The 26,648-nt window shown below is 51.4% G+C and overlaps 1 protein-coding gene across 1 annotated transcript; it reads left to right on the forward strand.

Moving 5' to 3' along the window:
• Positions 1-243: 243 nt before the first annotated feature.
• LOC135567910 (ribosome biogenesis protein wdr12-like) lies at positions 244-26,648 on the forward strand. The gene is made up of 12 exons (XM_065015036.1): positions 244-401; positions 1,741-1,835; positions 8,643-8,737; positions 10,520-10,626; positions 14,045-14,160; positions 14,493-14,647; positions 14,764-14,809; positions 15,321-15,403; positions 20,559-20,699; positions 22,432-22,537; positions 25,636-25,768; positions 26,543-26,648. The coding sequence occupies exons 1-12, from the start codon at positions 361-363 to the stop codon at positions 26,646-26,648; spliced, it is 1,224 nt and encodes a 407-aa protein (XP_064871108.1). The 5' UTR covers positions 244-360.

Raw genomic sequence — 26,648 nt, forward strand, 5'->3', positions numbered from 1 at the left:
TTTAACATGCATTGCTGACTATCGTAGCATCTATAATATTCTGTCTATAGCCAGAACATTTTCCTAAATAAGGTAATGTGGTGCTCGGTGGCTGCTTTCAGGACAACAACAAAAACTATTTTATGTAAAAGCCTATTTTTGTATGTTGTTGTTGTTGTTGTTGGCTCCAGACAATACTAGAGGAGTAGGGAAAAGTGATCGACTTTTGCCTTTTCCGTGATCCACTAACATGTCTTCCACATCTCACGCAGGCGCGCTGATTCTGACCCACGTGGCATGACGTCCTGCTTGATGTGTTCATCAGCGAATAACAGTCTGTGAAGCCGTTTAATAGAGTTACTATTCAACAACAGAAGAGATATGTCTCAGTTACAAACCAGGTTCTTCACGGATAACAAAAAGTAAGTATTTATTGTTGAATTGTAAGGATAGCCACTAGCTAGTTAGCTCGTTTGGCCAGTAAGCTAACTAGTTAGCTCATTTGCTAGCGAGCATGAAGGAGATCTCAATGGGAGTGTTAGCCATGCTGTTGGTAACAGTAATCATATCGTGTCCATAGCAGACGAGTTGAACAGGAGATCTCTATGGGAGTGTTAGCCATGCTGTTGGTAACAGTAATCATATCGTGTCCTTAGCAGACGAGTTGAAGAGGAGATCTCTATGGGAGTGTTAGCCATGCTGTTGGTAACAGTAATCATATCGTGTCCTTAGCAGACGAGTTGAAGAGGAGATCTCTATGGGAGTGTTAGCCATGCTGTTGGTAACAGTAATCATATCGTGTCCATAGCAGACGAGTTGAACAGGAGATCTCTATGGGAGTGTTAGCCATGCTGTTGGTAACAGTAATCATATCGTGTCCTTAGCAGACGGTTGAAAGGAGATCTCTATGGGAGTGTTAGCCATGCTGTTGGTAACAGTAATCATATCGTGTCCATAGCAGACGAGTTGAACAGGAGATCTCTATGGGAGTGTTAGCCATGCTGTTGGTAACAGTAATCATATCGTGTCCATAGCAGACGAGTTGAACAGGAGATCTCTATGGGAGTGTTAGCCATGCTGTTGGTAACAGTAATCATATCGTGTCCTTAGCAGACGAGTTGAACAGGAGATCTCTATGGGAGTGTTAGCCATGCTGTTGGTAACAGTAATCATATCGTGTCCTTAGCAGACGCGTTGCTTTGATAATGTTGATTTATTGAAGTTAGTGTGAGTTAGCCTGACCAGGGAAGATTGTAAATAGAAATCCTATGGGTTGCTATGTTTGCTAGCCTAGCTGAATACTGCAAGTTTGAAGTTAGTTAGCCAACTATCTATTTGCTGCATCCTTATGTAATACATGTATCACTAGCCACTTTAACTATGCCACTTTGTTTACATACTCATCTCATATGTATATACTGTACTCGATACCATCTACTGTATCTTGCCTATGCTGCTCTGTACCATCACTCATTCATATATCCTTATGTACATATTCTTTATCCCCTTAAACTGTGTATAAGACAGTAGTTTTGGAATTGTTAGTTAGATTACTTGTTGGTTATTACTGCATTGTCGGAACTAGAAGCACAAACATTTCGCTACACTCGCATTAACATCTGCTAACCATGTGTATGTTACCATTAACATCTGCTAACCATGTGTATGTGACAAATACAATTTGATTTGATTTGTCTGTAAGCAGTGACTTAGTCATGTTAAATTATTGCTGTAGCATAACCTATCGACGTTGTCCCTCAGATATTCAGTCGATGACGTCCCATTCTCCATCCCTGCTGCCTCAGAGGTACAGGAACTCAGCAACGTCATCAACAAGCTGCTCGAAGCAAAGAATGGTGAGAATAGATTGTAGAATGGTGCTTTTCCATTCGTTGGGGTTTAATGGCGGTTGGCATCCGATATAATGTTGCATTACAGCCACCAACTGTAGCTACCTGTGTCTGTTTCAACCGGGCATTCTGAAGACCTCGATGACTACCTCCACAGTCACTACAAACGTCTGGCGCTAACCGGATAACTGTCCTAACAACACCCTATCAGGGAGAACCTCATGGCACAGCATCAGGGCCAGACTCTATTCCCTCCAGCCACTATATAGCACAGCATCAGGACCAGACTCTATTCCCTCCAGCCACTATATAGCACAGCATCAGGGCCAGACTCTATTCCCTCCAGCCACTATATAGCACAGCATCAGGGCCAGACTCTATTCCCTTCAGCCACTATATAGCACAGCATCAGGGCCAGACTCTATTCCCTCCAGCCACTATAATGCACAGCATCAGGACCAGACTCTATTCCCTTCAGCCACTATATAGCACAGCATCAGGGCCAGACTCTATTCCCTTCAGCCACTATATAGCACAGCATCAGGGCCAGACTCTATTCCCTTCAGCCACTATATAGCACAGCATCAGGGCCAGACTCTATTCCCTCCAGCCACTATATAGCACAGCATCAGGGCCAGACTCTATTCCCTCCAGCCACTATAATGCACAGCATCAGGACCAGACTCTATTCCCTTCAGCCACTATATAGCACAGCATCAGGGCCAGACTCTATTCCCTCCAGCCACTATATAGCACAGCATCAGGACCAGACTCTATTCCCTCCAGCCACTATATAGCACAGCATCAGGACCAGACTCTATTCCCTCCAGCCACTATATAGCACAGCATCAGGACCAGACTCTATTCCCTCCAGATACTATATAGCACAGCATCAGGGCCAGACTCTCCTCCCTCCAGCCACTATATAGCACAGCATCAGGGCCAGACTCTATTCCCTCCAGATACTATATAGCACAGCATCAGGGCCAGACTCTATTCCCTCCAGATACTATATAGCACAGCATCAGGGCCAGACTCTATTCCCCCCAGCCACTATATAGCACAGCATCAGGGCCAGACTCTATTCCCTCCAGCCACTATATAGCACAGCATCAGGGCCAGACTCTATTCCCTTCAGCCCAGCACAGCTCCGGGCCAGACTCTATTCCCTCCAGCCACTATATAGCACAGCATCAGGCCAGACTCTATTCCCTCCAGCCACTATAGCACAGCATCAGGACCAGACAGCTATAGCACAGCATCAGGACCAGACTCTATTCCCTTCAGCCACTATATAGCACAGCATCAGGGCCAGACTCTATTCCCTCCAGCCACTATATAGCACAGCATCAGGACCAGACTCTATTCCCTCCAGCCACTATATAGCACAGCATCAGGACCAGACTCTATTCCCTCCAGCCACTATATAGCACAGCATCAGGACCAGACTCTATTCCCTCCAGCCACTATATAGCACAGCATCAGGGCCAGACTCTATTCCCTCCAGCCACTATATAGCACAGCATCAGGACCAGACTCTATTCCTCCAGCCACTATATAGCACAGCATCAGGACCAGACTCTATTCCTCCAGCCACTATATAGCACAGCATCAGGACCAGACTCTATTCCCTCCAGCCACTATATAGCACAGCATCAGGGCCAGACTCTATTCCCTCCAGCCACTATATAGCACAGCATCAGGGCCAGACTCCTCCAGCCACTATATAGCACAGCATCAGGGCCAGACTCTATTCCCTCCAGATACTATATAGCACAGCATCAGGGCCAGACTCTATTCCCTCCAGATACTATATAGCACAGCATCAGGGCCAGACTCTATTCCCCCAGCCACTATATAGCACAGCATCAGGGCCAGACTCTATTCCTTCAGCCACTATATAGCACAGCATCAGGGCCAGACTCTATTCCTTCAGCCACTATATAGCACAGCATCGGGCCAGACTCTATTCCCTCAGCCACTATATAGCACAGCATCAGGACCAGACTCTATTCCCTTCAGCCACTATATAGCACAGCATCAGGGCCAGACTCTATTCCCTCCAGCCACTATATAGCACAGCATCAGGACCAGACTCTATTCCCTCCAGCCACTATAGCACAGCATCAGGACCAGACTCTATTCCCTCCAGATACTATATAGCACAGCATCAGGGCCAGACTCTCCTCCCCCAGCCACTATATAGCACAGCATCAGGGCCAGACTCTATTCCCTCCAGCCACTATATAGCACAGCATCAGGGCCAGACTCTATTCCCTCCAGCCACTATATAGCACAGCATCAGGGCCAGACTCTATTCCCCCAGCCACTATATAGCACAGCATCAGGACCAGACTCTATTCCCTCCAGCCACTATATAGCACAGCATCAGGGCCAGACTCTCCTTCCTCCAGCCACTATATAGCACAGCATCAGGGCCAGACTCTATTCCCTCCAGCCACTATATAGCACAGCATCAGGGCCAGACTCTATTCCCTCAGCCACTATATAGCACAGCATCAGGGCCAGACTCTATTCCTCCAGCCACTATATAGCACAGCATCAGGGCCAGACTCTATTCCCTCCAGCCACAGCCACTATATAGCACAGCATCAGGGCCAGACTCTATTCCCTCCAGCCACTATATAGCACAGCATCAGGGCCAGACTCTATTCCCTCCAGCCACTATATAGCACAGCATCAGGACCAGACTCTATTCCCTTCAGCCACTATATAGCACAGCATCAGGGCCAGACTCTATTCCCTCCAGATACTATATAGCACAGCATCAGGGCCAGACTCTCCTCCCTCCAGCCACTATATAGCACAGCATCAGGGCCAGACTCTATTCCCTCCAGCCACTATATAGCACAGCATCAGGGCCAGACTCTATTCCCTCCAGATACTATATAGCACAGCATCAGGGCCAGACTCTATTCCCCCCAGCCACTATATAGCACAGCATCAGGGCCAGACTCTATTCCCTCCAGCCACTATATAGCACAGCATCAGGGCCAGACTCTATTCCCTTCAGCCACTATATAGCACAGCATCAGGGCCAGACTCTATTCCCTCCAGCCACTATATAGCACAGCATCAGGACCAGACTCTATTCCCTCCAGCCACTATATAGCACAGCATCAGGGCCAGACTCTATTCCCTCCAGCCACTATATAGCACAGCATCAGGACCAGACTCTATTCCCTCCAGCCACTATATAGCACAGCATCAGGACCAGACTCTATTCCCTCCAGATACTATATAGCACAGCATCAGGGCCAGACTCTCCTCCCTCCAGCCACTATATAGCACAGCATCAGGGCCAGACTCTATTCCCTCCAGCCACTATATAGCACAGCATCAGGGCCAGACTCTATTCCCTCCAGCCACTATATAGCACAGCATCAGGGCCAGACTCTAGTCCCTCCAGCCACTATATAGCACAGCATCAGGGCCAGACTCATTCCTCCTCCAGCCACTATATAGCACAGCATCAGGGCCAGACTCTATTCCCTCCAGCCACTATATAGCACAGCATCAGGGCCAGACTCTCCTCCCTCCAGCCACTATATAGCACAGCATCAGGGCCAGACTCTATTCCCTCCAGCCACTATATAGCACAGCATCAGGGCCAGACTCTCCTCCCTCCAGCCACTATATAGCACAGCATCAGGGCCAGACTCTATTCCCTCCAGCCACTATATAGCACAGCATCAGGGCCAGACTCTATTCCCTCCAGCCACTATATAGCACAGCATCAGGGCCAGACTCTATTCCCTCCAGCCACTATATAGCACAGCATCAGGACCAGACTCTATTCCCTCCAGCCACTATATAGCACAGCATCAGGACCAGACTCTATTCCCTCCAGCCACTATATAGCACAGCATCAGCACAGGGCCAGACTCTATTCCTCCAGCCACTATATAGCACAGCATCAGGGCCAGACTCTATTCCCTCCAGCCACTATATAGCACAGCATCAGGGCCAGACTCTATTCCCTCCAGCCACTATATAGCACAGCATCAGGGCCAGACTCTATTCCTAGCACAGCATCAGGGCCAGACTCACCTCCCTCCAGCCACTATATAGCACAGCATCAGGGCCAGACTCTATTCCTCCAGCCACTATATAGCACAGCATCAGGGCCAGACTCTATTCCCTCCAGCCACTATATAGCACAGCATCAGGGCCAGACTCTCCTCCCTCCAGCCACTATAGCACAGCATCAGGGCCAGACTCTATTCCCTCCAGCCACTATATAGCACAGCATCAGGGCCAGACTCTCCTCCCTCCAGCCACTATATAGCACAGCATCAGGGCCAGACTCTCCTCCCTCCAGCCACTATATAGCACAGCATCAGGGCCAGACTCTATTCCCTCCAGATACTATATAGCACAGCATCAGGGCCAGACTCTATTCCCTCCAGCCACTATATAGCACAGCATCAGGGCCAGACTCTCCTCCCTCCATACTATATAGCACAGCATCAGGGCCAGACTCTATTCCTCCAGCCACTATATAGCACAGCATCAGGGCCAGACTCTATTCCCTCCAGCCACTATATAGCACAGCATCAGGGCCAGACTCTATTCCCTCCAGCCACTATATAGCACAGCATCAGGGCCAGACTCTATTCCCTTCAGCCACTATATAGCACAGCATCAGGGCCAGACTCTATTCCTCCAGCCATTCCTATATAGCACAGCATCAGGCCAGACTCTATTCCCCTCCAGCCACTATATAGCACAGCATCAGACCAGACTCTCCTCCCTCCAGCCACTATATAGCACAGCATCAGGGCCAGACTCTCCTCCCATCCAGACTCTATTCCTCCAGCCACTATAGCACAGCATCAGGGCCAGACTCTATTCCCTCCAGCCACTATATAGCACAGCATCAGGGCCAGACTCTATTCCCTCCAGCCAGTACATAGCACAGCATCAGGGCCAGACTCTATTCCCTCCAGCCACTATATAGCACAGCATCAGGGCCAGACTCTATTCCCTCCAGCCACTATATAGCACAGCATCAGGCCAGACTCTATTCCCTCCAGCCACTATATAGCACAGCATCAGGGCCAGACTCCTCCCTCCAGCCACTATATAGCACAGCATCAGGGCCAGACTCTATTCCCTCCAGCCACTATATAGCACAGCATCAGGGCCAGACTCTATTCCTCCAGCCACTATATAGCACAGCATCAGGGCCAGACTCTATTCCCTCCAGCCACTATATAGCACAGCATCAGGGCCAGACTCTATTCCCTCCAGCCACTATATAGCACAGCATCAGGGCCAGACTCTATTCCCTTCAGCCACTATATAGCACAGCTCCAGACTCTATTCCCTATATAGCACAGCATCAGGCCAGACTCTATTCCCTCCAGCCACTATATAGCACAGAATCAGGGCCAGACTCTATTCCCTTCAGCCACTATATAGCACAGCATCAGGGCCAGACTCTATTCCCTCCAGCCACTATCTAGCACAGCATCAGGGCCAGACTCTATTCCCTCCAGCCACTATATAGCACAGCATCAGGACCAGACTCTATTCCCTCCAGCCACTATATAGCACAGCATCAGGGCCAGACTCTATTCCCTCTAGCCACTATATAGCACAGCATCAGGGCCAGACTCTCCTCCCTCCAGCCAGTACATAGCACAGCATCAGGGCCAGACTCTCCTCCCTCCAGCCAGTACATAGCACAGCATCAGGGCCAGACTCTCCTCCCTCCAGCCACTATATAGCACAGCATCAGGGCCAGACTCTCCTCCCTCCAGCCACTATATAGCACAGCATCAGGCCAGACTCTCCTCCCTCCAGCCACTATATAGCACAGCATCAGGGCCAGCCACTATATAGCACAGCATCAGGGCCAGACTCTCCTCCCTCCAGATACTATATAGCACAGCATCAGGGCCATACTCTATTCCCTCCAGCCACTATATAGCACAGCATCAGGGCCAGACTCTATTCCCTCCAGATACTATATAGCACAGCATCAGGGCCAGACTCTCCTCCCTCCAGCCACTATATAGCACAGCATCAGGGCCAGACTCTCCTCCCTCCAGCCACTATATAGCACAGCATCAGGGCCAGACTCTCCTCCCTCCAGCCACCTTGATTTCTGGTTATTCATCAGGCTTCAACACAGCAGGAACCTTGTTAAGTTGCTTAACCTCAACACTTAGAGGCACTGTTATAACCCCTTGAGAGGAGCTCTTTTCCGCAGACTAAAACTTCTCCTTCCCCCAGTTGAACAAAGCTGATCCCTCTGGGAGATCAGGGGTGAACATATATCAGAGGAGGTTGGTGGCACCTTAATTGGGGAGGATGGACTCGTGATAATGGCTGGAGTGTAATGGTATCAAACACATGGTTTCCGTGTGATGCCATTCCATTTCCTCCGTTCCGGACATTATTATGAGCCGTCTTCCCCTCAGCAGCCTCCGCTGACATTAATCATAATGAATCCACTTCATGCTACCTGGACTGACCGCAGCTTTCCTAGCTTCCTCTCCACCCACCCTGATACCACAAACAGACCATAACAGCAGACATCTGAGCCCCCCCAGGTCTATAGGAAGACGTGTGTCCACACTCAGGAGACCAATATTCCAGGTCCACCCACTGCCGATGTCCACTCCATGTCTTATATGGCCTTTTGTCACATTACACACATTGTTTGTCCTTGTAACTATTATTCTCCAATTAAATTATTTCAGGACTGGTGCTGTCCTGGTTTGACCTTAGATCACTGATGAATGTATTAGCATCATATTGGGTGTCTCATCTTTGTTGTTGTAGGGTCTCACAGCCAGATTGAGTTTGACTTCCTGGTGCGAGGTCAGTTCCTGCGGACATCGTTGTCAAATCACATGGAGGCTGAAGGCATCTCAACGGTGAGTAGAACCTCTGGGGGGGTAGTAGGACCTCTGGACGGTAGCAGGACCTCTGGACGGTAGTGTTTACTCGTAGCCCCCTCTGGACGGTAGTAGGACCTCTGGACGGTAGCAGGACCTCTGGGCGGTTGTAGGACCTGTGGACAGTAGGGTTTACGAGTAGGACCTCTGGGCGGTAGCAGCGCCTCTGGGCGGTAGCAGCGCCTCTGGGCGGTAGTAGGACCTCTGGACGGTAGTAGCCCCCTCTGGACGGTAGTAGCCCCCTCTGGACGGTAGTAGCCCCCTCTGGACGGTAGTAGGACCCCTGGACGGTAGTAGCCCCCTCTGGGCGGTAGTAGCCCCCTCTGGGCGGTAGTAGGACCCCTGGACGGTAGTAGCCCCCTCTGGACGGTAGTAGGACCTCTGGACGGTAGTAGCCCCCTCTGGACGGTAAGGACCCCTGGACGGTAGTAGCCCCCTCTGGACGGTAAGGACCCCTGGACGGTAGTAGCCCCCTCTGGACGGTAGTAGGACCCCTGGACAGTAGTAGGACCTCTGGACGGTAGTAGGACCCCTGGACGGTAGTAGCCCCCTCTGGACGGTAGTAGGACCCCTGGACAGTAGTAGCCCCCTCTGGGCGGTAGTAGCCCCCTCTGGGCGGTAGTAGCCCCCTCTCCCCCTATGGACGGTAGTAGCCCCCTCTGGACGGTAGTAGGACCTCTGGACGGTAGTAGGACCTCTGGACGGTAGTAGGACCTCTGGACGGTAGTAGCCCCCTCTGGACGGTAGTAGCCCCCTCTGGACGCTAGTAGCCCCCTCTGGACGGTAGTAGGACCCCTGGACGGTAGTAGCCCCCTCTGGACGGTAGTAGGACCTCTGGGCGGTAGTAGCCCCTCTGGACGGTAGTAGCCCCTCTGGACGGTAGTAGCCCCCTCTGGACGGTAGTAGCCCCTCTGGACGGTAGTAGCCCTCTGACGGTAGTAGGACCTCTGGACGGTAGTAGCCCTCTGGACGGTAGTAGGACCTCTGGACGGTAGTAGGACCTCTGGACGGTAGTAGCCCCCTCTGGACGGTAGTAGGTAGTAGCCCCCTCTGGACGGTAGTAGCCCCCTCTGGACGGTAGTAGGACCTCTGGACGGTAGTAGGACCTCTGGACGGTAGTAGGACCTCTGGACGGTAGTAGCCCCCTCTGGACGGTAGTAGCCACCTCTGGACGGTAGTAGCCCCCTCTGGACGGTAGTAGGACCTCTGGACGGTAGTAGCCCCCTCTGGACGGTAGTAGCCCCCTCTGGACGGTAGTAGCCCCCTCTGGACGGTAGTAGGACCTCTGGACGGTAGTAGCCCCCTCTGGACGGTAGTAGGACCTCTGGACGGTAGTAGCCCCCTCTGGACGGTAGTAGGACCTCTGGACGGTAGTAGCCCCCTCTGGACGGTAGTAGGACCTCTGGACGGTAGTAGGACCTCTGGACGGTAGTAGCCCCCTCTGGACGGTAGTAGCCCCCTCTGGTCGGTAGTAGCCCCCTCTGGTCGGTAGTAGCCCCCTCTGGACGGTAGTAGCCCCCTCTGACGGTAGTAGCCCCCCTGACGGTAGTAGCCCCTCTGGACGGTAGTAGCCCCCTCTGGACGGTAGTAGCCCCCTCTGGACGGTAGTAGGACCTCTGGACGGTAGTAGCCCCCTCTGGACGGTAGTAGGACCCCTGGACAGTAGGGTTTACGCGTAGCCTGCCTAGTATGCCAATGTGACTTGAAGCGTGTTTTGTGTGTGTGTGTGTGTGTGTGTGTGCATGTGCGTGTGTGTTACAGGAAGATGTGGTGGAGATCGAGTATGTGGAGAGGTTCACCGCTCCCCAACCAGAGGAGTGTATGATGCATGATGACTGGATCAGCTCAGTGGAGGCAGACTCTGAATGGTAAGAGGCCCTAACCCAGAGGAGTGTATGATGCATGATGACTGGATCAGCTCAGTGGAGGCAGACTCTGAATGGTAAGAGGCCCTAACCCAGAGACCCTAACCCAGAGACCCTAACCCAGAGACCCTAACCCAGAGACCCTAACCCAGACTCTGAATGGTAAGAGGCCCTAACCCAGAGGCCCTAACCCAGAGGCCCTAACCCAGAGGCCCTAACCCAGAGGCCCTAACCCAGACTGAATGGTAAGAGACATGACGTCTAACCCAGACTGAATGGTAAGAGACATGACGTCTAACCCAGACTGAATGGTAAGAGACATGACGTCTAACCCAGACTGAATGGTAAGAGACATGACGTCTAACCCAGACTGAATGGTAAGAGACATGACGTCTAACCCAGACTGAATGGTAAGAGACCCTAACCCAGACTGAATGGTAAGAGACATGACGTCTAACCCAGACTGAATGGTAAGAGACATGACGTCGCTCTGGATAAGAGCGTCTGCTAAATGACTTAAATGTAAATGTAAATGTAACCCAGACTGAATGGTAAGAGACATGACGTCTAACCCAGACTCTGAATGGTAAGAGACATGACGTCTAACCCAGACTGAATGGTAAGAGGCATGACGTCTAACCCAGACTGAATGGTAAGAGACATGACGTCTAACCCAGACTGAATGGTAAGAGGCATGACGTCTAACCCAGACTGAATGGTAAGAGGCATGACGTCTAACCCAGACTGAATGGTAAGAGACATGACGTCTAACCCAGACTGAATGGTAAGAGACATGACGTCTAACCCAGACTGAATGGTAAGAGACATGACGTCTAACCCAGACTGAATGGTAAGAGACATGACGTCTAACCCAGACTGAATGGTAAGAGACCCTAACCCAGACTGAATGGTAAGAGGCATGACGTCTAACCCAGACTGAATGGTAAGAGGCATGACGTCTAACCCAGACTGAATGGTAAGAGGCATGACGTCTAACCCAGACTGAATGGTAAGAGACATGACGTCTAACCCAGACTGAATGGTAAGAGACATGACGTCTAACCCAGACTGAATGGTAAGAGGCATGACGTCTAACCCAGACTGAATGGTAAGAGACATGACGTCTAACCCAGACTGAATGGTAAGAGACATGACGTCTAACCCAGACTGAATGGTAAGAGACATGACGTCTAACCCAGACTGAATGGTAAGAGACATGACGTCTAACCCAGACTGAATGGTAAGAGACCCTAACCCAGACTGAATGGTAAGAGGCATGACGTCTAACCCAGACTGAATGGTAAGAGACATGACGTCTAACCCAGACTGAATGGTAAGAGACATGACGTCTAACCCAGACTCTGAATGGTAAGAGGCATGACGTCTAACCCAGACTGAATGGTAAGAGGCATGACGTCTATCCCAGACTGAATGGTAAGAGACATGACGTCTAACCCAGACTGAATGGTAAGAGACATGACGTCTAACCCAGACTGAATGGTAAGAGACATGACGTCTAACCCAGACTGAATGGTAAGAGACATGACGTCTTAACCCAGACTGAATGGTAAGAGACATGACGTCTAACCCAGACTGAATGGTAAGAGACATGACGTCTAACCCAGACTGAATGGTAAGAGACATGACGTCTAACCCAGACTGAATGGTAAGAGGCATGACGTCTATCCCAGACTGAATGGTAAGAGGCATGACGTCTATCCCAGACTGAATGGTAAGAGGCATGACGTCTATCCCAGACTGAATGGTAAGAGACATGACGTCTATCCCAGACTGAATGGTAAGAGACATGACGTCTAACCCAGACTGAATGGTAAGAGACCCTAACCCAGACTGAATGGTAAGAGGCATGACGTCTAACCCAGACTGAATGGTAAGAGACATGACGTCTAACCCAGACTGAATGGTAAGAGACATGACGTCTAACCCAGACTCTGAATGGTAAGAGACATGACGTCTAACCCAGACTGAATGGTAAGAGGCATGACGTCTATCCCAGACTGAATGGTAAGAGACATGACGTCTATCCCAGACTGAATGGTAAGAGACATGACGTCTAACCCAGACTGAATGGTAAGAGACCCTAACCCAGACTGAATGGTAAGAGGCATGACGTCTAACCCAGACTGAATGGTAAGAGGCATGACGTCTAACCCAGACTGAATGGTAAGAGGCATGACGTCTAACCCAGACTGAATGGTAAGAGGCATGACGTCTAACCCAGACTGAATGGTAAGAGACATGACGTCTAACCCAGACTGAATGGTAAGAGACATGACGTCTAACCCAGACTGAATGGTAAGAGACCCTAACCCAGACTGAATGGTAAGAGGCATGACGTCTAACCCAGACTGAATGGTAGACTGAATGGTAAGAGGCATGACGTCTAACCCAGACTGAATGGTAAGAGACCCTAACCCAGACTGAATGGTAAGAGGCATGACGTCTAACCCAGACTGAATGGTAAGAGACATGACGTCTAACCCAGACTGAATGGTAAGAGACATGACGTCTAACCCAGACTGAATGGTAAGAGACATGACGTCTAACCCAGACTGAATGGTAAGAGACATGACGTCTAACCCAGACTGAATGGTAAGAGACATGACGTCTAACCCAGACTGAATGGTAAGAGACATGACGTCTAACCCAGACTGAATGGTAAGAGACATGACGTCTAACCCAGACTCTGAATGGTAGAGACCCTAACCCAGACTCTGAATGGTAAGAGACCCTAACCCAGACTCTGAATGGTAAGAGACCCTAACCCAGACTCTGAATGGTAAGAGACCCTAACCCAGACTCTGAATGGTAGAGACCCTAACCCAGACTCTGAATGGTAAGAGACCCTAACCCAGACTCTGAATGGTAGATACCCTAACCCAGACTCTGAATGGCAGACACCCTAACCCAGACTCTGAATGGCAGACACCCTAACCCAGACTCTGAATGGCAGACACCCTAACCCAGACTCTGAATGGCAGACACCCTAACCCAGACTCTGAATGGCAGAGACCCTAACCCAGACTCTGAATGGCAGAGACCCTAACCCAGACTCTGAATGGCAGAGACCCTAACCCAGACTCTGAATGGCAGAGACCCTAACCCAGACTCTGAATGGCAGAGACCCTAACCCAGACTCTGAATGGCAGAGACCCTAACCCACACTCTGAATGGCAGACACCCTAACCCAGACTCTGAATGGCAGACACCCTAACCCAGACTCTGAATGGCAGACACCCTAACCCAGACTCTGAATGGCAGACACCCTAACCCAGACTCTGAATGGCAGAGACCCTAACCCAGACTCTGAATGGCAGAGACCCTAACCCAGACTCTGAATGGCAGAGACCCTAACCCAGAGACCCTAACCCAGATACCCTGTTAATGATGTCTGCTCCAGGATCCTGACGGGTTCCTATGATAAGACGGCCAGGATCTGGTCTCTGGAGGGCAAGGCTGTGATGACGGTGGCCGGACACACGGACGCGGTGAAGGACGTGGCCTGGGTCAGGAGAGGTGAGGGGGAGGGTCTGGGTCAGGAGAGGTGAGGGGGAGGGTCTGGGTCAGGAGAGGTGAGGGGGAGGGCCTGGGTCAGGAGAGGTGAGGGGGAGGGTCTGGGTCAGGAGAGGTGAGGGGGAGGGTCAGGTGAGGGGGAGGGCCTGGGTCAGGAGAGGTGAGGGGGAGGGTCTGGGTCACTTGGAGCTGAGTTGCTGGTGTTTTTACAGTTGTTGTTTTTAAAACTTGGGGGGCCAAATAAAATCACCCGCGGGCCAAATTCAGCCTGAGGGCCGCCTGTTGGGGAACGTTGGTCTTGATCGTCTCATCCTGACACCCCTATGTTTGTCTAGATGGCCTGACCTCCCTGCTGCTCACGGCCTCTCTGGACCAAACCATTCTGCTGTGGGAGTGGAACTCTGAGAGGAACAAGCTGAAGGCTAGACACTGTTGCCGTGGACACGCTGGGAGTGTTGACACTATCGCCACGGATCCCACACGCACCAAGGTGACAGGGGTAGGAGGGGGGAGGGGGACATGGGGGGAGGAGACGGGGGGGATATGCAGCTGTCAACATCACTGCTCAGCAACTAATAGATGTATTTTTGTCTCCATTCCTCTCAGTTCTGCAGTGGTTCCTGGGACAAGATGCTGAAGATCTGGTCAGCAGGTACTATTGGACTCTGGGTTGTCTGGTACAGTCCTATTGGACTCTGGGTTGTCTGGTACAGTCCTACTGGACTCTGGGTTGTCTGGTACAGTCCTACTGGACTCTGGGTTGTCTGGTACAGTCCTACTGGACTCTGGGTTGTCTGGTACAGTCCCATTGGACTCTGGGTTGTCTGGTACAGTCCCATTGGACTCTGGGTTGTCTGGTACAGTCCCATTGGACTCTGGGTTGTCTGGTACAGTCCCATTGGACTCTGGGTTGTCTGGTACAGTCCTACTGGACTCTGGGTTGTCTGGTACAGTCCTATTGGACTCTGTGTTGTCTGGTACAGTCCTACTGGACTCTGGGTTGTCTGGTACAGTCCTATTGGACTCTGGGTTGTCTGGTACAGTCCTACTGGGTTGTCTGGGATGGTAATGGAGTTAGATTGGTTCACAGCTCCATCTATATATAGTATCCATGGTAACTATGTATCTCTCTCTCCCTGCTGACTGTTCTGTTGTCCTGCCAGTGGCCACGGAGGAGGAGGAGGTAGAGGAGCCTCCCAGCAGGCCCAGAAAGAAACAGAAGACTGAACAGCTCGGACTGACCAGGGTGAGGAGAGCAGCCTATCCCAGACTAACCCTGTCAGACTGACCAGGGTGAGGAGAGCAGCCTAACCCAGACTAACCCTGTCAGACTGACCAGGGTGAGGAGAGCAGACTAACCCAGACTAACCCTATCAGACTGACCAGGGTGAGGAGAACAGACTAACCCAGACTAACCCTATCAGACTGACCAGGGTGAGGAGAGCAGACTAACCCAGACTGACCAGGGTGAGGAGAGCAGACTAACCCAGACTAACCCTATCAGACTGACCAGGGTGAGGAGAGCAGACTAACCCAGACTAACCCTATCAGACTGACCAGGGTGAGGAGAGCAGACTAACCCAGACTAACCCTATCAGACTGACCAGGGTGAGGAGAGCAGACTAACCCAGACTAACCCTGTCAGACTGACCAGGGTGAGGAGAGCAGACTAACCCTGTCAGACTGACCAGGGTGAGGAGAGCTGACTAACCCAGACTAACCCTATCAGACTGACCAGGGTGAGGAGAGCAGACTAACCCAGACTAACCCTATCAGACTGACCAGGGTGAGGAGAGCAGACTAACCCAGACTGACCAGGGTGAGTAGAGCAGACTAACCCAGACTAACCCTATCAGACTGACCAGGGTGAGGAGAGCAGACTAACCCAGACTGACCAGGGTGAGGAGAGCAGACTAACCCAGACTAACCCTATCAGACTGACCAGGGTGAGGAGAGCAGCCTAACCCAGACTAACCCTATCAGACTGACCAGGGTGAGGAGAGCAGAATAACCCAGACTAACCCTGTCAGACTGACCAGGGTGAGGAGAGCAGACTAACCCTATCAGACTGACCAGGGTGAGGAGAGCATCCTAACCCAGACTAACCCTATCAGACTGACCAGGGTGAGGAGAGCAGACTAACCCAGACTAACCCAGACTAACCCTATCAGACTGACCAGGGTGAGGAGAGCAGACTAACCCAGACTAACCCTATCAGACTGACCAGGGTGAGGAGAGCAGACTAACCCAGACTAACCCTATCAGACTGACCAGGGTGAGGAGAGCAGACTAACCCAGACTAACCCTATCAGACTGACCAGGGTGAGGAGAGCAGACTAACCCAGACTAACCCTGTCAGACTGACCAGGGTGAGGAGAGCAGACTAACCCTGTCAGACTGACCAGGGTGAGGAGAGCTGACTAACCCAGACTAACCCTATCAGACTGACCAGGGTGAGGAGAGCAGACTAACCCAGACTGACCAGGGTGAGTAGAGCAGACTAACCCAGACTAACCCTATCAGACTGACCAGGGTGAGGAGAGCAGACTAACCCAGACTGACCAGGGTGAGGAGAGCAGACTAACCCAGACTAACCCTATCAGACTGACCAGGGTGAGGAGAGCAGCCTAACCCAGACTAACCCTATCAGACTGACCAGGGTGAGGAGAGCAGACTAACCCAGACTAACCCTGTCAGACTGACCAGGGTGAGGAGAGCAGACTAACCCAGACTGACCAGGGTGAGTAGAGCAGACTAACCCAGACTAACCCTATCAGACTGACCAGGGTGAGGAGAGCAGACTAACCCAGACTGACCAGGGTGAGGAGAGCAGACTAACCCAGACTAACCCTATCAGACTGACCAGGGTGAGGAGAGCAGCCTAACCCAGACTAACCCTATCAGACTGACCAGGGTGAGGAGAGCAGAATAACCCAGACTAACCCTGTCAGACTGACCAGGGTGAGGAGAGAGCAGACTAACCCTATCAGACTGACCAGGTGAGGAGAGCATCCTAACCCAGACTAACCCTATCAGACTGACCAGGGTGAGGAGAGCAGACTAACCCAGACTAACCCAGACTAACCCTATCAGACTGACCAGGGTGAGGAGAGCAGACTAACCCAGACTAACCCTATCAGACTGACCAGGGTGAGGAGAGCAGACTAACCCAGACTAACCCTATCAGACTGACCAGGGTGAGGAGAGCAGACTAACCCAGACTAACCCTATCAGACTGACCAGGGTGAGGAGAGCAGACTAACCCAGACTAACCCTGTCAGACTGACCAGGGTGAGGAGAGCAGACTAACCCTGTCAGACTGACCAGGGTGAGGAGAGCTGACTAACCCAGACTAACCCTATCAGACTGACCAGGGTGAGGAGAGCAGACTAACCCAGACTGACCAGGGTGAGTAGAGCAGACTAACCCAGACTAACCCTATCAGACTGACCAGGGTGAGGAGAACAGACTAACCCAGACTAACCCTATCAGACTGACCAGGGTGAGGAGAGCAGACTAACCCAGACTGACCCTATCAGACTGACCAGGGTGAGGAGAACAGACTAACCCAGCCTGCCCATGGTGAGGAGAGCAGACTAACCCAGACTAACCCTATCAGACTGACCAGGGTGAGGAGAACAGACTAACCCAGCCTGCCCATGGTGAGGAGAGCAGACTAACCCAGACTAACCCTATCAGACTGACCAGGGTGAGGAGAGCAGACTAACCCAGACTGACCAGGGTGAGGAGAGCAGACTAACCCAGACTAACCCTATCAGACTGACCCGGGTTGAGGAGAGCAGACTAACCCAGACTAACCCTGTCAGACTGACCAGGGTGAGGAGAGCAGACTAACCCAGACTGACCAGGGTGAGGAGAGCAGACTAACCCAGACTAACCCAGACTGACCAGGGTGAGGAGAGCAGACTAACCCAGACTAACCCTGTCAGACTGACCAGGGTGAGGAGAGCAGACTAACCCAGACTAACCCTATCAGACTGACCAGGGTGAGGAGAGCAGCCTAACCCAGACTAACCCTATCAGACTGACCAGGATGAGGAGAGCAGCCTAACCCAGACTAACCCTGTCAGACTGACCAGGGTGAGGAGAGCAGACTAACCCAGACTAACCCTATCAGACTGACCAGGGTGAGGAGAGCAGACTAACCCAGACTAACCCTATCAGACTGACCAGGGTGAGGAGAGCAGACTAACCCAGACTAACCCTATCAGACTGACCAGGGTGAGGAGAGCAGCCTAACCCAGACTAACCCTATCAGACTGACCAGGATGAGGAGAGAAGCCTAACCCAGACTAACCCTGTCAGACTGACCAGGGTGAGGAGAGCAGACTAACCCTATCAGACTGACCAGGGTGAGGAGAGCAGCCTAACCCAGACTAACCCTATCAGACTGACCAGGGTGAGGAGAGCAGCCTAACCCAGACTAACCCTATCAGACTGACCAGGGTGAGGAGAGCAGACTAACCCAGACTAACCCTGTCAGACTGACCAGGGTGAGGAGAGCAGACTAACCCAGACTAACCCTGTCAGACTGACCAGGGTGAGGAGAGCAGACTAACCCAGACTAACCCTGTCAGACTGACCAGGGTGAGGAGAGCAGACTAACCCTGTCAGACTGACCAGGGTGAGGAGAGCAGCCTAACCCAGACTAACCCTATCAGACTGACCAGGGTGAGGAGAGCAGACTAACCCAGACTGAACAGGGTGAGGAGAGCAGACTAACCCAGACTAACCCTGTCAGACTGACCAGGGTGAGGAGAGCAGCCTAACCCAGACTAACCCTGTCAGACTGACCAGGGTGAGGAGAGCAGACTAACCCAGACTAACCCTATCAGACTGACCAGGGTGAGGAGAGCAGACTAACCCAGACTAACCCTATCAGACTGACCAGGGTGAGGAGAGCAGACTAACCCAGACTAACCCTATCAGACTGACCAGGGTGAGGAGAGCAGACTAACCCAGACTAACCCTGTCAGACTGACCAGGGTGAGGAGAGCAGACTAACCCAGACTAACCCTGTCAGACTGACCAGGGTGAGGAGAGCAGACTAACCCAGACTAACCCTGTCAGACTGACCAGGGTGAGGAGAGCAGACTAACCCAGACTAACCCTGTCAGACTGACCAGGGTGAGGAGAGCAGACTAACCCAGACTAACCCTGTCAGACTGACCAGGGTGAGGAGAGCAGCCTAACCCAGACTAACCCTGTCAGACTGACCAGGGTGAGGAGAGCAGACTAACCCAGACTAACCCTATCAGACTGACCAGGGTGAGGAGAGCAGACTAACCCAGACTGACCAGGGTGAGGAGAACAGCCTAACCCAGACTAACCCTGTCAGACTGACCAGGGTGAGGAGAGCAGCCTAACCCAGACTGACCAGGGTGAGGAGAGCAGACTAACCCAGACTAACCCAGACTAACCCTATCAGACTGACCAGGGTGAGGAGAGCAGACTAACCCAGACTAACCCTATCAGACTGACCAGGGTGAGGAGAGCAGACTAACCCAGACTAACCCTATCAGACTGACCAGGGTGAGGAGAGCAGACTAACCCAGACTAACCCTGTCAGACTGACCAGGGTGAGGAGAGCAGACTAACCCAGACTAACCCTGTCAGACTGACCAGGGTGAGGAGAGCAGACTAACTCCAGACTAACCCTGTCAGACTGACCAGGGTGAGGAGAGCAGACTAACCCAGACTAACCCTGTCAGACTGACCAGGGTGAGGAGAGCAGACTAACCCAGACTAACCCTGTCAGACTGACCAGGGTGAGGAGAGCAGACTAACCCAGACTAACCCTGTCAGACTGACCAGGGTGAGGAGAGCAGACTAACCCAGACTAACCCTGTCAGACTGACCAGGGTGAGGAGAGCAGACTAACCCAGACTAACCCAGACTAACCCTATCAGACTGACCAGGGTGAGGAGAGCAGACTAACCCAGACTAACCCTATCAGACTGACCAGGGTGAGGAGAGCAGACTAACCCAGACTAACCCTGTCAGACTGACCCGGGTGAGGAGAGCAGACTAACCCAGACTAACCCTGTCAGACTGACCAGGGTGAGGAGAGCAGACTAACCCAGACTAACCCAGACTAACCCTGTCAGACTGACTGTGTACCAGCCACTCCAGTGTTTAATTGCCATATTGTAATTACTTCACCACTATGGCCAATGTATTGCCTTACCTCGTTTGCACACCCTGTATATAGATGTTTTCTACTGTATTATTGACTGTATGTTTGTTTTACTCCATGTGTAACTCTGTTGTATGTGTCGAACTGCATTGCTTTATCTTGGCCAGGTCGCAGTTGTAAATGAGAACTTGTTCTCAACTAGCCTACCTGGTTAAATAAAACGCATAAAATCTTCCTCTTCTAGACACCCCTCATGACATTGTCTGGTCACAACGAGGCGGTGTCGTCTGTCCTCTGGTTGGACAGTGAGGAGATCTGCAGTGCATCCTGGGACCACACCATCCGCCTCTGGGATGCCGAGACCGGAAGCGTGAAGACCACACTGGTGAGAGACTCTAACCCCAGACCACATTGGTGAGAGACTCTAACCCCAGACCACGAGACTCTAACCCCAGACCACGAGACTAACCCCAGACCACACTGGTGAGAGACTCTAACCCCAGACCACGAGACTCTAACCCCAGACCACGAGACTCTAACCCCAGACCACGAGACTCTAACCCCAGACCACGAGACTCTAACCCCAGACCACACTGGTGAGAGAGACTAACCCCAGACCACGAGACTCTAACCCCAGACCACGAGACTCTAACCCCAGACCACGAGACTCTAACCCCAGACCACGAGACTAACCCCAGACCACACTGGTGAGAGACTCTAACCCCAGACCACGAGACTCTAACCCCAGACCACGAGACTCTAACCCCAGACCACGAGACTCTAACCCCAGACCACACTGGTGAGAGGCTCTAACCCTAGACCACGAGACTAACCCCAGACCACACTGGTGAGAGACTCTAACCCCAGACCACACTGGTGAGAGACTCTAACCCCAGACCACGAGACTCTAACCCCAGACCACGAGACTCTAACCCTAAACCACACTGGTGAGAGGCTCTAACCCTAGACCACACTGGTGAGAGACTCTAACCCTAGACCACGAGACTCTAACCCTAAACCACACTGGTGAGAGACTCTAACCGCAGACCACACTGGTGAGAGACTCTAACCCCAGACTACACTGGTGAGAGACTCTAACCCTAGACCACGAGACTAACCCCAGACCACACTGGTGAGAGACTCTAACCCCAGACCACACTGGTGAGAGACTCTAACCCCAGACTACACTGGTGAGAGACTCTAACCCTAGACCACGAGACTCTAACCCCAGACCACACTGGTGAGAGACTCTAACCCCAGACCACGAGACTCTAACCCCAGACCACGAGACTCTAACCCCAGACCACGAGACTCTAACCCCAGACCACACTGGTGAGAGGCTCTAACCCTAGACCACGAGACTAACCCCAGACCACACTGGTGAGAGACTCTAACCCCAGACCACACTGGTGAGAGACTCTAACCCCAGACCACGAGACTCTAACCCCAGACCACGAGACTCTAACCCTAAACCACACTGGTGAGAGGCTCTAACCCTAGACCACACTGGTGAGAGACTCTAACCCTAGACCACGAGACTCTAACCCTAAACCACACTGGTGAGAGACTCTAACCGTAGACCACACTGGTGAGAGACTCTAACCCCAGACTACACTGGTGAGAGACTCTAACCCTAGACCACGAGACTAACCCCAGACCACACTGGTGAGAGACTCTAACCCCAGACCACACTGGTGAGAGACTCTAACCCCAGACCACACTGGTGAGAGACTCTAACCCCAGACCACACTGGTGAGAGACTCTAACCCCAGACCACGAGACTCTAACCCCAGACCACGAGACTCTAACCCTAGACCACGAGACTCTAACCCTAGACCACACTGGTGAGAGACTCTAACCCCAGACCACGAGACTCTAACCCTAGACCACACTGGTGAGAGACTCTAACCCCAGACCACGAGACTCTAACCCCAGACCACGAGACTCTAACCCCAGACCACACTGGTGAGAGGCTCTAACCCTAGACCACGAGACTAACCCCAGACCACACTGGTGAGAGACTCTAACCCCAGACCACGAGACTCTAACCCTAGACCACACCCCTCACAACCTCTTAGTTGATGACTGATTGGTTAATCTTGTCTTCGTCTCTATAGACTGGCAGTAAGGTGTTTAACCACATCTCCTACTCTCCACTGTGCCGTCGCCTGGCCTCTGGCAGCACTGACAGACACGTCAGGCTGTGGGACCCTCGCTCTAAAGGTCACAACTAAATCTAACTTCATTTAAATATCTCTGTGCACTTCCCAATGTACATTACAACATCTCTCTTATGTGAGTGTATTTATTATGGATCCCCATTAGTTCCTGCCAAGGCAGCAGCTACTCTTCCTGGGGTTTATTATGGATCCCCATTAGTTCCTGCCAAGGCAGCAGCTACTCTTCCTGGGGTTTATTATGGATCCCCATTAGTTCCTGCCAAGGCAGCAGCTACTCTTCCTGGGGTTTATTATGGTTCCCCATTAGTTCCTGCCAAGGCAGCAGCTACTCTTCCTGGGGTTTATTATGGATCCCCATTAGTTCCTGCCAAGGCAGCAGCTACTCTTCCTGGGGTTTATTATGGATCCCCATTAGTTCCTGCCAAGGCAGCAGCTACTCTTCCTGGGGTTTATTATGGATCCCCATTAGTTCCTGCCAAGGCAGCAGCTACTCTTCCTGGGGTTTATTATGGATCCCCATTAGTTCCTGTTGCCAAGGAAGCAGCTACTCTTCCTGGGGTTTATTATGGATCCCCATTAGTTCCTGCCAAGGCAGCAGCTACTCTTCCTGGGGTTTATTATGGATCCCCATTAGTTCCTGCCGAGGCAGCAGCTACTCTTCCTGGGGTTTATTATGGTTCCCCATTAGTTCCTGCCAAGGCAGCAGCTACTCTTCCTGGGGTTTATTATGGATCCCCATTAGTTCCTGCCAAGGCAGCAGCTACTCTTCCTGGGGTTTATTATGGATCCCCATTAGTTCCTGCCAAGGCAGCAGCTACTCTTCCTGGGGTTTATTATGGATCCCCATTAGTTCCTGCTAAGGCAGCTGCTACTCTTCCTGGGGTTTATTATGGATCCCCATTAGTTCCTGCCGAGGCAGCAGCTACTCTTCCTGGGGTTTATTATGGATCCCCATTAGTTCCTGCCGAGGCAACAGCTACTCTTCCTGGGGTTTATTATGGATCCCCATTAGTTCCTGCCAAGGCAGCAGCTACTCTTCCTGGGGTTTATTATGGATCCCCATTAGTTCCTGCCAAGGCAGCAGCTACTCTTCCTGGGGTTTATTATGGATCCTCATTAGTTCCTGCCAAGGCAGCAGCTACTCTTCCTGGGGTTTATTATGGATCCCCATTAGTTCCTGCCAAGGCAGCAGCTACTCTTCCTGGGGTCCAGCAACATTAAGGCAGTTTATACATTTTAAAATATGACTTGACATGACATTTCATAACACTCTTCACAATACATTAAGTGTGTTCCCTCAGACCACTACTCTACAATACATTAAGTGTGTTCCCTCAGACCACTACTCTACAATACATTAAGTGTGTTCCCTCAGACCACTACTCTACAATACATTAAGTGTGTTCCCTCAGACCTCTACTATACATTAAGTGTGTTACCTCAGACCACTACTCTACAATACATTAAGTGTGTTCCCTCAGACCACTACTCTACAATACATTAAGTGTTCCCTCAGACCACTACTCTACAATACATTAAGTGTGTTCCCTCAGACCACTACTCTACAATACATTAAGTGTGTTCCCTCAGACCACTACTCTACAATACATTAAGTGTGTTCCCTCAGACCACTACTCTACAATACATTAAGTGTGTTCCCTCAGACCACTACTCTACAATACATTAAGTGTGTTCCCTCAGACCACTACTCTACAACACATTAAGTGTGTTCCCTCAGACCACTACTCTACAACACATTAAGTGTGTTCCCTCAGACCACTACTCTACTATACATTAAGTGTGTTCCCTCAGACCACTACTCTACAATACATTAAGTGTGTTCCCTCAGACCACTACTCTACTATACATTAAGTGTGTTCCCTCAGACCACTACTCTACTATACATTAAGTGTGTTCCCTCAGACCACTACTCTACTATACATTAAGTGTGTTCCCTCAGACCACTACTCTACTATACATTAAGTGTGTTCCCTCAGACCACTACTCTACTATACATTAAGTGTGTTCCCTCAGACCACTACTCTACAATACATTAAGTGTGTTCCCTCAGACCACTACTCTACAATACATTAAGTGTTCCCTCAGACCACTACTCTACAATACATTAAGTGTGTTCCCTCAGACCACTACTCTACAATACATTAAGTGTGTTCCCTCAGACCACTACTCTACAATACATTAAGTGTTCCCTCAGACCACTACTCTACAATACATTAAGTGTTCCCTCAGACCACTACTCTACTACCACATATCTACAATACAGTTTTTTGAGAATGACACAAATATAAATTTCCACAAAGTTTGCTGCCTCAGTGTCTTTAGATATTTCTGTCAGATGTTACTATGGAATACTGAAGTATAATTACAGGCATTTCATAAGTGTCAAAGGCTTTTATTAACAATTACATGAAGTTGATGTAAAGAGTCAATATTTGCAGTGTTGACCCTTCTTTTTCAAGACCTCTGCAATCTACCCTGGCATGCTGTCAATTAACTTCTGGGCCACATCCTGACTGATGGCATGCTGTCAATTAACTTCTGGGCCACATCCTGACTGATGGCATGCTGTCAATTAACTTCTGGGCCACATCCTGACTGATGGCATGCTGTCAATTAACTTCTGGGCCACATCCTGACTGATGGCATGCTGTCAATTAACTTCTGGGCCACATCCTGACTGATGGCATGCTGTCAATTAACTTCTGGGCCACATCCTGACTGATGGCATGCTGTCAATTAACTTCTGGGCCACATCCTGACTGATGGCATGCTGTCAATTAACTTCTGGGCCACATCCTGACTGATGGCATGCTGTCAATTAACTTCTGGGCCACATCCTGACTGATGGCAGCCCATTCTTGCATAATCAATGCTTGGAGTTTGTCAGAATTTGTGGGTTTTTGTTTGTCTCCCTGATTGACCACAAGGGTTTTGGGGATTCAGTTAATTTGCATGGCAAAGAGGGACTTAGCAATTCATCATACAACACCCATGTGTATGTATGTCGTGTGTGTGTGTGTTATCGTGTGTGTGTGTGTTATCGTGTGTGTGTTTCTCTTCACAGTCCCCGCTGTTCCATAAGGTGTGAATTAATCTGTTTGTGTGTGTGTGTTTGTGTAGACGGGTCGTTGGTGTTGCTGTCTCTTACCTCTCACAGCGGCTGGGTCACAGCGGTGAAGTGGGCTCCTTCCCATGAGCACCAACTGGTGTCTGGTTCCCTCGACAACCTGGTCAAACTCTGGGACACCAGGAGGTCTGTATGCTGTAGGGATTAGAGGCTGGGGTGGTAGGGGTTAGAGGCTGGGGGTGGTAGGGGTTAGAGGCTGGGGGTGGTAGGGGTTAGAGGCTGGGGTGGTAGGGGTAAGAGGCTGGGGTGGGTAGGGGTTAGAGCCTGGGGTGGGTAGGGGTTAGAGCCTGGGGTGGGTAGGGGTTAGAGCCTGGGGTGGTAGGGGTTAGAGGCTGGCGTGGGTAGGGGTTAGAGGCTGGCGTGGGTAGGGGTTAGAGGCTGGGGTGGGTAGGGGTTAGAGCCTGGGGTGGTAGGGGTTAGAGGCTGGCGTGGGTAGGGGTTAGAGGCTAGGGGTTAGAGGCTGGGGGGTAGGGGTTAGAGGCTGGGGGGTGGTTAGGGGGTTAGAGGCTAGGGTGGGTAGGGGTTAGAGCCTGGGGTGGTAGGGGTTAGAGGCTGGGGTGGTAGGGGTTAGAGGCTGGGGTGGTTAGGGGTTAAAGGCTGGGGTGGGGTAGGGGTTAGAGGCTGGGGTGGGTAGGGGTTAGAGGCTGGGTGGGTAGGGTTAGGAGCCTGGGGTGGGTAGGGGTTAGAGGTATTAACCTGGGGGTGGTAGGGGTTAGAGGCTGGGGTGGTAGGGTTAGAGGCTGGGGTGGTAGGGGTTAGAGGCTGGGGGTGGTAGGGGTTAGAGGCTGGGGGCTAGGGGTTAGAGGCTGGGGGGCTAGGGGTTAGAGGCCGGGGTGCTAGGGGTTAGAGGCCGGGGTGGTGGGGGATCTAGGTGCTACAAAAGTGTGTTTTGTATTCCAGCTGCAAGACCCCTTTGTATGATGTGTCTGCCCATGAGGACAAGGTGCTCTGTGTGGACTGGACTGACAGCAGGGTGAGACACCAGCACACATCTAGCCTGTATTAA

Source organism: Oncorhynchus nerka, unplaced genomic scaffold, assembly GCF_034236695.1.
Source record: "Oncorhynchus nerka isolate Pitt River unplaced genomic scaffold, Oner_Uvic_2.0 unplaced_scaffold_1750, whole genome shotgun sequence".
Lineage (NCBI taxonomy): Eukaryota > Metazoa > Chordata > Actinopteri > Salmoniformes > Salmonidae > Oncorhynchus > Oncorhynchus nerka.

Bases quoted from the DNA above. Each gene is read 5' to 3' on its own strand.
- LOC135567910 (XM_065015036.1), top strand. From the start codon at position 361: ATGTCTCAGTTACAAACCAGGTTCTTCACGGATAACAAAAA. The intron at 402-1,740 runs GTAAGTATTTAT...GTTGTCCCTCAG, and splicing joins TTCTTCACGGATAACAAAAA to ATATTCAGTCGATGACGTCC. The intron at 15,404-20,558 runs GTGAGGAGAGCA...TTCCTCTTCTAG, and splicing joins AACAGCTCGGACTGACCAGG to ACACCCCTCATGACATTGTC.